The 12,313-nt window shown below is 36.3% G+C and overlaps 1 protein-coding gene across 2 annotated transcripts in view; it reads right to left on the reverse strand.

The window, feature by feature from the left end:
- Positions 1 to 12,313, reverse strand: part of Uck (Uridine-cytidine kinase) — a 69,038-nt gene that overhangs the window by 16,686 nt on the left and 40,039 nt on the right. For both annotated transcript variants that reach the window (XM_089104642.1, XM_089104643.1), the window contains exon 5: positions 7,183 to 7,280. In XM_089104642.1, the coding sequence (XP_088960768.1) occupies positions 7,183 to 7,280 (98 nt within the window). The remainder of the gene's footprint in view (positions 1 to 7,182; positions 7,281 to 12,313) is intronic.

A 12,313-nucleotide genomic window follows, 5' to 3' on the forward strand; every position in this document is an offset into this window, starting at 1 on the left:
TTTAAAGAAAAAGTGTCATATTATCAATTTACACTTAGTAAAGGGCGCCCCGGATCCATGTCAAGCCAAACTTATTCTAATTTTCAAACTGATTCTAAAAATATATCTAAAAAAATAATTAAAAAAACATTTTCCAAAAAATAAGTTTTTCAAAGAAAAGTAAAGAACTTCATTAATAAAAAAATGAGCAAAAATAAAATAAAATAATCTACCAAGCTCGAAATTACCACAAATCAGCATCGATAAATAAATGAAACCCAAAACGAACAGAAATTAAAATAAATAACCGAGTCAAACTCAACACGAGCAGAAATTAACATACGTTGGGCGCAAAACCCCTATGCCTTCCCAAGGCCAGAACAAAATTTGCACTTTACTGAAAAACATACAAATGAATGTGCATTGTCAGCTTAATATAGATATACTGGTATTTAGTAATCAAAATGTTAAAATTATTTGATTTATTAAAGTTATAAAAGTAAAAACATTTATATTTTTTCAGTAAAGTGCAAATTTGGTTCTGACATTGGGAAGGCATAGGGGTTTTGCGCCCAACTTATGTTGATTTCGGCTCGTTTTGAGTTTGACTCGGTTATTTATTTTAATTTCTGTTCGTTTTGGGTTTCATTTATTTATCGATACTGATTTGTGGTAGTTTCGAGCTTGGTAGATCATTTTATTTTTGCTCATTTTTGGTTTAATGGAGTTCTTTACTTTTCTTTGAAAAACTTATTTTGTGGAAAAAGTTTTTTTTAATTAATTTCTGTTCGTTTTATATTGACATAGTTTTTTCAGGGACAAAAAAAAATAATACTTTAAATCTTTGTTTTATAAGACTTTATAGTTTGGCCAGCTATTTGTATGCAGGAGAAAAGTTTTAAGCAATTTTTAACAACATAAACCATCTTGAAAATTTGGACGCAAATAGTACTGTTTAATTTAGTTTCATACCTCTTCTGGCTGACCTGAAATGGAAAACTTGATAGCATTCGTAAAAAAATCTGCTTACTTTCTTTAAAAACTTGGACGCACTTAATCTATTTTGATTTGGTTGAATTTTAAGAGCAGAAGTAGCCCCGAAAGTTTGAATATGATACCCTCAGTCGTTCTTGGGATACTGCTGAGATTCCTTATTGGGAATTAGCATTATAACAGTACATTTTGATTTAATCTTGAGACAACATTTAGTTTTTAAACATAATGGGCAAATGGGAGGGTGGGAGTGGAAGGGGGATTAGTAGCCCTCCAGTCACTTTCGACTATTAAAACGGGCATCAGTCCTTTCAATTTTCAATCGAATGAGCCCCTTTCAAAGTTCCCACAACAACTCCTTCGATACGAAGTGCCCTGGTCTAAACAACAACAACAACAAAAAACATTACTAATCACTTTCGACTATTAAAAAGGGCACTAGCCCTTTGAATCCCAAATCGAATGAGCCCTTTTCTGAAGTATCTACGACAACATCTTCTATAAAAACCTTATATGCCCCCAGGGCATAACTTAAAACCCTTGTCCTGAGGGCTGTGGCGGAGTGTCCTCCTCAAAAACATATTTTCTATCTCGAAATCAACCACGCTGAACAAAATGGCTATCTCAAAATTTTGATTGGATGTATTTGGGTAAATGATGGACGTGGGGGGGGGGCTAGTTGCCCTCCAATCACTTTCAACTATTAAAAAGGGCACTAGCCCTTTGAATTTCCAATCAAATGAGCCCCTTTTGAAGTTTCTATGACAACACTTTCTATAAAAACTTTATATACCCCAGGATATAACTTAAAACCCTTGCCCAAAAACGTATTTTCTAACTGGAAATCAACTACGCTGAACAAAATGGCTATCTCAAAATTTTAATTGGATGTGTTTGGGAGAATGATGGACGTGGGGGAGGGGCAAGTTCCACTCCAATCACTTTAGACTATTAAGAATGGAACTATCCCTTTGAATTTCCAATCGAATGAGCCTATTTTGAAGTTTCTATGACAACACCTTCTATAAAAACCTTATATACCCCCAGGGCATAACTTAAAACCCTTGCCCGGAGGGTTGTGGGGGAGTGTCCTCCTCAAAAACATATTTATATTTTGAAATCAACTACGCTGAACAAAATGGCTATCTCAAAATTTTTATTGGATGTATTTGGGTAAATGATGGACGTGGGGGAGGGGCTAGTTGCCCTCCAATCACTTTCAACTATTAAAAAGGGCACTAGCCCTTTGAATTTCCAATCAAATGAGCCCCTTTTGAAGTTTCTATGACAACACTTTCTATAAAAACTTTATATACCCCAGGATATAACTTAAAACCCTTGCCCAAAAACGTATTTTCTAACTGGAAATCAACTACGCTGAACAAAATGGCTATCTCAAAATTTTAATTGGATGTGTTTGGGTGAATGATGGACGTGGGGGAGGGGCAAGTTCCACTCCAATCACTTTATACTATTAAGAATGGCACTAGCCCTTTGAATTTCAAATCGAATGAGCCTATTATGAAGTTTATACGACAGCACCTTCTATAAAAACCTTATATGCCCCAAGGGCATAACTTAAAACCCTTGCCCTGAGGGTTGTGGGGAATTGTCCTCCTCAAAAACATATTTATATTTTGAAATCAACTACGCTGAACAAAATGGCGGTCTCAAACTTTTGATTGTATGTATTTGGGGGAATGATGGGCGTGGGGGGGGGACTAGTTGCCCTCCAATCACTTTCGACTATTAAAAAGGGCTCTAGATCTTCGAATTTCAAATCGAATTAGTGTTTTAAAGTTTATACGAAAACACCTTCTATAAAATACCTTATATGCCTCCAAGGCATAACTTAAAACCCTTGCCCTGAGGGTTGTGGGGGAGTGTCCTCCTCAAGGACATATTTTCTATCAGCATATCAACTACGCTGAACAAAATGGCTATGTCAAAATTTTAATTGGATGTGTTTGGGGGAATGATGGGCTGGGGGGGGGGCCTAGTTGCCCTCCAATCACGTTCGACTATTAAAAAGGACACTAGCCACTCCAATTTCCAATCGAGTGAGCCCTTTTCTAAGTTTCTATGACGACTCCTTCGATACGAAGTGCCCGGGTATGAAAAAAAAACAACAAAAAAAAACAACACATTGTGTCCACATTGTTCTTTACTTAGGCATCGCTAGCGCGCTGCCTATGAAAAGGTGGGCATGAGAGGGGGGTTTGTTACAGTCCAATAACTTTCAACTATTAAAAAGGGCACTAGCCCTTTGAATTTCAAATAAAATGAGCCTTTTTTGAAGTTTCTATGACAATGCCTTCTATAAAAACCTTATATGCCCCCAGGCCATAAATTAAAACCCTTGCCCTGAGGGTTGTGGGGGAGTGTCCTCCTCAAAAACATATTTTCTATCTGGAAAACAACTACGCTGAACAAAATGGCTATCTCAAAAGTTTGATTGGATGTGTTTGGGGGAATGATGGGCGTGGGGGGGGGGGCTAGTTGCCCTACAATCACTTTCGACTGATGAGCCTTTCTTGAAGTTTCTACGACAATGCCTTCTATAAAAACCTTATATGCCCCCAGGGCATAACTTAAAACCCTGCCCCGAGGGTTGTAGGAGTGTCCTCCTCAAAAACGTATTTTCTATCTAGAAATCAACTACGCTGAACAAAATAGCTATCTCAAAATTTTGATTTGATGTGTTTGGGGGAATGATGGGCGCGGGGGGGAGGGCTAGTTGCCCTCCAATCACTTTCGACTATTAAAACGGACATTAGCTGTTGGAATTTCCAATCGAATGAGCCTTTTTTGACGTTTCTATGACAACGCCTTCTATAAAAACCTTATATACCCCCCGGGCAGAACTTAAAACCATTACCCTGAGGGTTGTAGGGGAGTATCCTCCTCAAAAAGATGATTTTCATCCAGAAATCAACTACGATGAACAAAATGGCTATCACAAAATTTTGATTGGATGTGTTTGGGGGAATGATGGGCGTGGGGGGGGGGGGGGCTAGTTTCCCACCATACAATTCCGAAAAATAAAAATGTCACAAGTCCATTTAATTTCCAAACGAATTATCCTTTTTTGAAGTTTATACGCCAACGCCTTATATAAATACCTTATATGCCCCCAGGGCATAACTTAAAACCATTACCCCGAGGGTTGTAGGGGAGTGTCCTCCTCAAAAAGATATTTTCTATCTGGAAATCAACTGCGCTGAACAAAATGGCTACCTCAAAATTTTAATTGGATGTGTTTGGGGGAATGATGGGCGTGTGGGGGGGGGGGCTAGTTGCTCCCCAATCACTTTCGACTATTAAAAAGGGTATTAGCCACTCCAATTCCCAATTGAATGAGCCCTTTTCGAAGTTTCTACGACAACTCCTTCGAAACGAAGTGCCCGGGTGGAAAAAAAAACACATTGTGCCAGCATCGTTCTTTACTTAGGCAGCGCTAGCACGCTGCCTATGACTAACATTCTTATGCTTTTCCTGCTACTCTGACCCATTTAGTTTATTTATCCCCCCCCCGTTTAGTGTGATCGGTGGCCGTAGGAAGCTTGGGGTTCACACGGGAGGGCCTCATGCAGACGGATATCTTTCGATCTAGCGCCATTTCTTTGAATAAAAGAGATAAGACCATATAGTGCCATCTGCCCTCATTTTGTTCAAAAAAAAAAAAAAATGTAAGGGACGCATTACATTAGTCCCAAATTATCGCAAACTTTTATTTGCTATCTTGCAATACCAGTAGCATGCTGCCACTTGGTGGTATTTTGTCTTTGAGCATTGAACTGGAATCCGAACACAATGAAGGGTTTGAAGAGGATACAACTTGAAAGCTTAATTCGTGGTGTTGAGGACTCATTTAAAATTTTAAACAGACATAAATAATCATAAAGGGCACATAGAAAAGGAATCACCAACGAAGAAGAAATACCATATATTGATGGAGACTGCAAAAAAGCTACCAATGAGAGTACGTATAGAACTTTATCAATTTTTCCCCTAAGAGAAGGCTTAACTAATTCGTCCATATTATTAAGCTTGAGAGGATATATATTACATTACACTTCGCAAGGGACTTAAGAAGGGACTAAATATTTAGTAATTCTGGCTATTTTAAGTTTTAAACGGCATTTACTTCTATATTACATTTTTTTTTTATTACTTAGTCCAGATTAAGTTTCCTGATAACATGCTCTTGCTATTAAGTTCCTTCTACTTATACAGTTCAATATGTCAAATGATTGCTTTTACTTGACGTCATCTTAATGTAACGTAAGTTAAATATTTGTCCTTGATGAAACTCCGAATTCTACGAAATTGATTAAAAAGCCTTTTTATCATTTCTAAGCGATAAAAAAACAAGTTTTTTTTAACTGAAGAGCGAAGCTATGCCTTGAGCAAAAAAAAAACTAACAGAAATTATAATGAACAATGAACTAAAAGTTAAAAGAAACAGATATTAGAATTAATAAAAACGAAACCAATAACAAACTAATAATGTACCAAAAATAAAGCTGATATTCAACTCAAACTCAAAGCAAACAAATATTATTAAATATATATACTGGAAAGTCGTCACCCTTGCACCTCAATTACAGCGTGTTTTTTATTAGTGTATCACACGTTTCGCTTTTCATTAAGTCTAATATCTGTTTATTTAACATAAAGAAAGAAAACGATCAAAAATGGGGTTTTTGAAAGCCAAACGATAATACTGAAGAGACACAAAAAGCAAATATTTCGAAAGAAAAACCGCCTCTTTTCTTCAGCGCGAACAAAATAATATAAACAAGGTAAATACCGAAGGGAAAAAACAAAAACCAAACGCCGAAAGTCAACAAAACCCATTAAAAACCAGCCAAAAATTAAAAGATAAATAAAATACAACAAAAGACAAAATTGTAAGAATTAAAATCAAATACCTAACAACCATAAAGTGAATCATTCGCCAAAATCCACGATTTGCACGCAATCCAAAAGTTCTGAACTGCCATCGGCTGATACTAACCAACAACACCAACGGGTTGTTCGTTTAGGTTTGTTGCCGGCCCCTAGTTTTGTCCTAATGTGTGAATGCGTGAATGAGAATTTATTTCATTTTGTAGCCGAGTGTGAAGAGCAGTCTGAGTTGCAAAATGAATGTTTTGGAAGAGTGTTTGGGAGTGAATGCTAGTTAACTGAGCGGATGGCTGAAAGAAACGCATGTGCTATTAAACACTTGCGTAAGTTTCTTCGTTTGGGGATTAAACATAGGGATTCATGTTTGAGGGGATAGCTTGTTATGGTTCTTAGGAATTGAATTCTATTATGGTTGTTGTTTCTCCTCAAAATAATGGACCCTTTTTATTTTATTTTTTTTGGGGGGGGGGGGTTGTAATATTTAAAGATATTTTTTGTTCTTCGAGCTTGACAAATAATTTCTGCTACCGCTTTTACACTCTGCTTCTTGGCGGAGCCAGAAAGCTGTCAATATTATCGTGTAAAAGACGAGCATTGCCTCTTTTAAGATGGAAAAGGAGGTACCATCAAATGGCGGTACCTCGTTAATTCTGACGTTACAGAGATATGGCAATTGTAACATTTAGTTCCCAGTCAGAAGTAGCTACTAAAACAACTAAATTCTTATCTTATACTATTAACCTAACAATGCTTAGCGGTTTATTGTTAGAATAAAAGATTTAAAATTTAGTTTTATTTACCCGGTTATTTTTTTTTTTAATTCGTTTTCAACGTGGCTAGGTTTTCAAAAATTTGTACAAAAGCTCTCTGCTATTCCTGTAAAAAAGGGGGCAGATTACATTGAAAAATTTGGCAATTCTTAAGTAAACAACGAGACCAATAGTTAAGTAACCAGAAACCAACGAGAATTCTGCACTCTCTCTCTCTCTCTCAATTCTTAAGTATTTTGAGAAAATTTGAGGATGAAAATTCTTGGAAAGTTGAATAGGAGATTAAATTTTAAGTTATGAAGTTGAATTCTTAAGTTGAGGAAGAGAATTCTTAAGTATTCTTAAGTTAGATTTCTTCAGTATTTAGCTAGGAACCAATGAAACTTGGATCAAATTAAAGGTGTTTATACAACTGCATGTAATAAAGTCATTCTTATATAAACAAGTGAGTAATTTGCTGCTTTTGTTATTATTTTGGAATTGGAGCGAAACCCTATAATTATCGAAGGTACAACAAATAGGTACTTACTGGCAGGCAGAATTCTTCAAAGGCAGGTTTCACTAGAGTTGTATACTGATGCAAAACTTTGTTAAGATCTCTTCCTCTCTCTGTTATATCTCTTAAGACTGTAAAATGACAAAAGAAGAATTTGAAGAAAAAAAAATTAATAGTTGCAATTTTTTTTTTTTTTAAGATTTATTCCTCTCTCTGTTATATCACTTAAAACTGTAAATTGACAAAACGGCGAAAACATACAAAAAATTAATGGTAAAAAAACACTGATAGTAAGAGAGAAACACAGAATAAGAAATATATATATATAAAAAGAAGGAAAGAAATAACTGCTTCGATCAACCACTGATAATCCGACTAATCAAATATCGAAAATGGAGATGCCACGGGCACGTGATTCTAATTCATAAAGCTAGATTATAAAAGATCGTCCTCCAGTGGTACCAGAAGAAGAGAACGCCCCAAAAACAACCGACGACGCAGCAACATAACAGACCTTGCAAATCTCAATGACTCGCTCCAACACAAATGGGAGGATGCTTGGGCAACCACCGCAATGACAGATGACAAGCGACTGTTCTTGGGTGTTCTAAACTTATCTGCAAGCACAGGAGGATCAAAGACAGGGTCATTGCTACCCGCTGTATAGATGCACTTGACTGAGAGCAAGCCCTTGTATGACTGACCAGCATCAAGAAAAAACAGTTAAAACGGTCAAAATATCCATAGAACAGCCGAGAACGGATAATCCAGTGTTTTAAAGTTTGAGCAATTAAAGTTTGTTCACGATCAATTATCTTGCTGTCAATGACGGAACCTAAGGGCAGAATTACTCTCATAGATAATTATGTTGTAGGAGCAATATTTTTTTTTTCCAGTGTTCTTCTTTCTTTCTTATTTTTATGTCACCGATTTGATTTACATCGAAGAAGCGGTAAGATTCTAACTTCTGAGGGGTTTTACGGAAAGTGTGGGTCTCAGGCCGAATGGATGAATATGAAATTAATTTTGGTCAACTGCGCATAATTTTTGACTGGGTTCAAAATGAATAGTTTCCACTTGTCCTTGGTCACGACACACCAGTATGAGAGCCAAAGCGAAGTGTATTTATTTCTACTCTTCATTTAAACTTCCGCGTTTGGGACTGAGTCCGAAGAATGGTATAACATATACCTTATAACCTTCAACATTTTTCCCATCGTTAAAGAAACTGAAGCTTACCCTTTGCTCCCTTTTTTATAGTGAGATTACAGTGGGAAGGTTAGCACGTGGCAAGAAAATCAACTTTTAAACCAAGGCATATCTACTTTTTCCTATGCTGATCAATATATCTTTGCCAACTGATCACAGTATATGACATCCGTTTCCTCGTTTAAAGTACGTTCATGAAATAAATTATTCAGAAAACTTCACTAGGTTGACAACTTCACAGTCGTGGAAAAAACAGATAATAAATCTCTGTCTAAATAAGTCAAGTCCTGATTTGGTGCAAATCCAGCTAAGGCCTAATTCAGTTCAAAACTAGCAGGTCCTTCGTTGCAACAATGAGCCAATCCTATGTTCAGGGAGAAAAGAACTAGCCCAAGCTGCACTTACTCCCCTTTGCCAACTTTTAAGTAGAAAGGCAGGCAGGTAACGTCTTCTTTAAATCAGAAACATTTTCAACAACAATTTAAATAAGAAACATTTTCAGAAAATTTTTAATAATAATAATAATTTATTTTTAACCTACATCATACAAAGATGACACTAGTGGAGTATAGCAAAAAAAAAGAACGACGAAAATACACAGCATATATGAAAATTTCAAAAGTTTAAAGAGCAGAGTAAATAAAGGAAACAAAAAACATTCAAGACACAGCGACAAAAGAATAAAACTATATAAGAAAAAAGGTGGATAAGACGATGAAACGGGGCAAGACTTAAAGGAGCGTCATTTAATAATTTAGAACATAATATTTAAATACTATCTGTTACTGAATATATCGAAATATTACTACTACCGAAAATTTAGGCAAAATACAACAGAAATTTAATATACCGGTAATAGATCCCATTTATCAAGAATACTGCTAACAAAGCCATAATAATTACAAAATGGTCACAAAAACTAGAGTATATTATTATTATTATTATTTTTTTTTTTTACCCACTCTTTACAATAGTAAAAAAAGTGGGGTAAAAAAAGAAGAAAAAAAAAACTTACGACTGAAAAAACCTGATAAGGCGGTGGTGCGGAGAAATACGGAAACGAGCGGTATCTCAAAGCTTTCTGTGTAGAACTTCCAATTTTACTGCAATATCAGGAACAAGAAATTTTTCAATAAGAACCCGGTTTTTGGTCCAAAGGGCAAGAAACAACAAAAATTTACAAAATCTAAAATAATTCATTGTGATTCTTTTTAATTATTTTGTCTTAAGGGGAAAATTCGAGAAGCAAAAAGAATTGAAAGGTCACAAAAAGTTGAGTAGAGCTTGGCCAAAGCAAGTTTATTATATTTACCTCTAATGGCAACAATCTTAGCATATCCTAATTAGATTTTCTTATTAATATCTGAGACTGTGCGCTGGCGCAAGCTTGGAAGACTATAAGAATTAGAAACATTAAGTCATCAAAGAGAATCAACGAGAGGTATAGTAAAGCCACTACAACGAAGGGGAGTACTAGAATTTTTTTTCAAAAAAAAAAAAAAAAAAAAACCATAAAACTGCATTAAGAGAAAGTCCTGTATCCGAAAAACAAATGGTAACACGAGAAACCATGCTACATAGACCAGTTTTAGTAAGGCTTATGAGAAGCAGGTCATCAGCATAGGCAAGACTATTCCACTTCATTCCACTATTATTCCAATTTGATAATAGTAGCAGGCGCCAATTTAAGCCGAAGAAAAAAAAAATTATAATACCAGTAATGAAGAAGTATTATAACCGAAAGATTAACACCACAACCAAGTAGAGCAGAAAAAAGCTGTATGTGACATACACTATCGAAAGCTTTTGATAGATCTAGAGCACAAAGATAGATACTCTTTCCCTTAAAAGAGTTTTCAACAAGCAAAGAAGATAATATACGATGCGCATGGTGACAACCTACTTCGGGCTGAAATCCAAACTGATTTATGTCCCTCAAGCATATTATTAGTCACAAAAGCTAATAGTACATGCTCAAGAACTTTACTAAAAGTGCAAGAGACAGTAACAAGTTGGTAAAAAAAAAAAGCAATTTAAAGAAGATTCGCCTTTTAAAAATTGAAGAAATAGTACCACACAAAAAACTTCGGTACACTAGAAGCACAAAGACACATCTGAAAAAGCAGGTGTATATGGTCAATAAGGGAGGCGCAATCTAATAAAAGGTGAAATCTAGATAGATCATCATTATCAACATTATCTGATTTAAGTTTCTTAATTGCTTCAACTAATGAAGAAAGAGACATGAGAATACAAAGGTGTTGAGATAGGGGGGAGGGGTACTAAAATAGCAGAAAGGGAACGAGTAAACAAAGAATGCACATGTTAATTAACACTAGAACAAATGGTCATGCCAAGCAGAAGGTGGAAGACAATCAATACTAGGCGTATCACTTTTAATCGATTCAGAATTAATAGCTTTTCGCCATTCCCTCTTTGACACAGGAGTATCTATGATTGGAGGCAAAACTGGGTTGATAACCCTGTGCATACCCCCTCTCCCGCTAGATTTTAAGCAGAAAGGTGGGAAGTTGCACCTTGTTTAAAGTAGATTCATGAAGGAATTTTTGATTACCCTCATTAAATCGGGCATGAATAGGGCCAAAGGCCACTCCAACACACCACTCTCCTCCTCCCAACTCTTTAGCAGAAAGTTACCCATGATACAACCTTTCCGAACCGGAATCACGCAGCACGGTAGCCCATGTGATTGGAGAGCCAGTGTGCCAATTGCCTTTTACCACCACCACCAACACCCTAATTCCTGCCAAATTAGCCAAAAAGCAAGCATGTAGCACCTTTTTGAATTAAAATCATAGAAGGAATATACACCGACTATTCACAATCTCAAATGGCTGAATTTGCGTTCTCGTCAAATAATAAATATTGAAAACGACACAGTCAATAGCTACATAAAATACTGTCATACTGAACACTCTTCAAATTAACTACATAAGATTATTGCCTGTTCTATAAAGAAAAATTAAGAAAAAATTAAATTAAAGAGAGACATGTTACTTCCCACTACCTTTATATATTGTACCAATCAGTAAATGAGGTTATAAAAAGATTTCTTATTCCTGTCAGGGGTAGATACCACATGGCAAAGAACACGACTTTTCTTTGTTTATTTGCGATGATTTCGAGGGTGGGTGGGAATGTGAGGTGGGGAAAAAATACTAGGTACCTGAAGACCAGAAATAACCTTAAGCCCAAACATTATGCACAAAGCATCCCTCCTACTAGCCAGAGTGGTTTATTTGAACTTTTGCAGGAGCAAATGATAAGAGAGTGTGCTTTGACTGTATTTCTTAAAGTATTTTTTATATTGTCTTTATTTTTTCTGTATGTGCTTTGGCGAGTACGTAGTACCAGGCTGGGCAATCCTACTATAAATGGGGTCGAATTAATGATGTGACAAAGTCTTGGGTGTTTTTGTGGGGGACATAATCTATTGGAAAGTTTAAGGAGGGAAAGTAAACAGCCAGCTTGGAGACCTATTTTGTCAACGTGGTCGTCAGCTTAAATCAGAGCTAATAATTACTCAGAAAAGCTGGGTTTGTGAAACATAAGTTCGTTTGGAATTGATTGCATTAGAATGAAACTCTAAGATTCAAAGAAATTTATTGTCAAAATGTGTTATTTTTGGGGGGTTTCCTTCAAACCCAAAGCACTAAGGAGCAAGGGACAATCTAAGCCTAGAAATTTCTACGGCGGTGGTAGAGTTCTATGCAATGGTGCTCGACCCTCCATACCTAGGCAGAATAGAAAGTCCGCCAGCACACCTAAAAGTGGTGAAGAGGTATAAATAACACAAAGCTTCACGCCGAGCAAGGTGATGGCTAACGCGGCCCTGGTGACCGCAAGACTGGGGACCTTGTGGCTGACATTATCCCCAAGGAAGTCTAGTAAAGATGATGATGAATGCGATAAAGAGTAAAAGATTGGTTACGGC

Source organism: Artemia sp. Qi Xiang Cuo, chromosome 18 (assembly GCF_049724085.1).
Source record: "Artemia sp. Qi Xiang Cuo chromosome 18, ASM4972408v1, whole genome shotgun sequence".
Lineage (NCBI taxonomy): Eukaryota > Metazoa > Arthropoda > Branchiopoda > Anostraca > Artemiidae > Artemia > Artemia sp. Qi Xiang Cuo.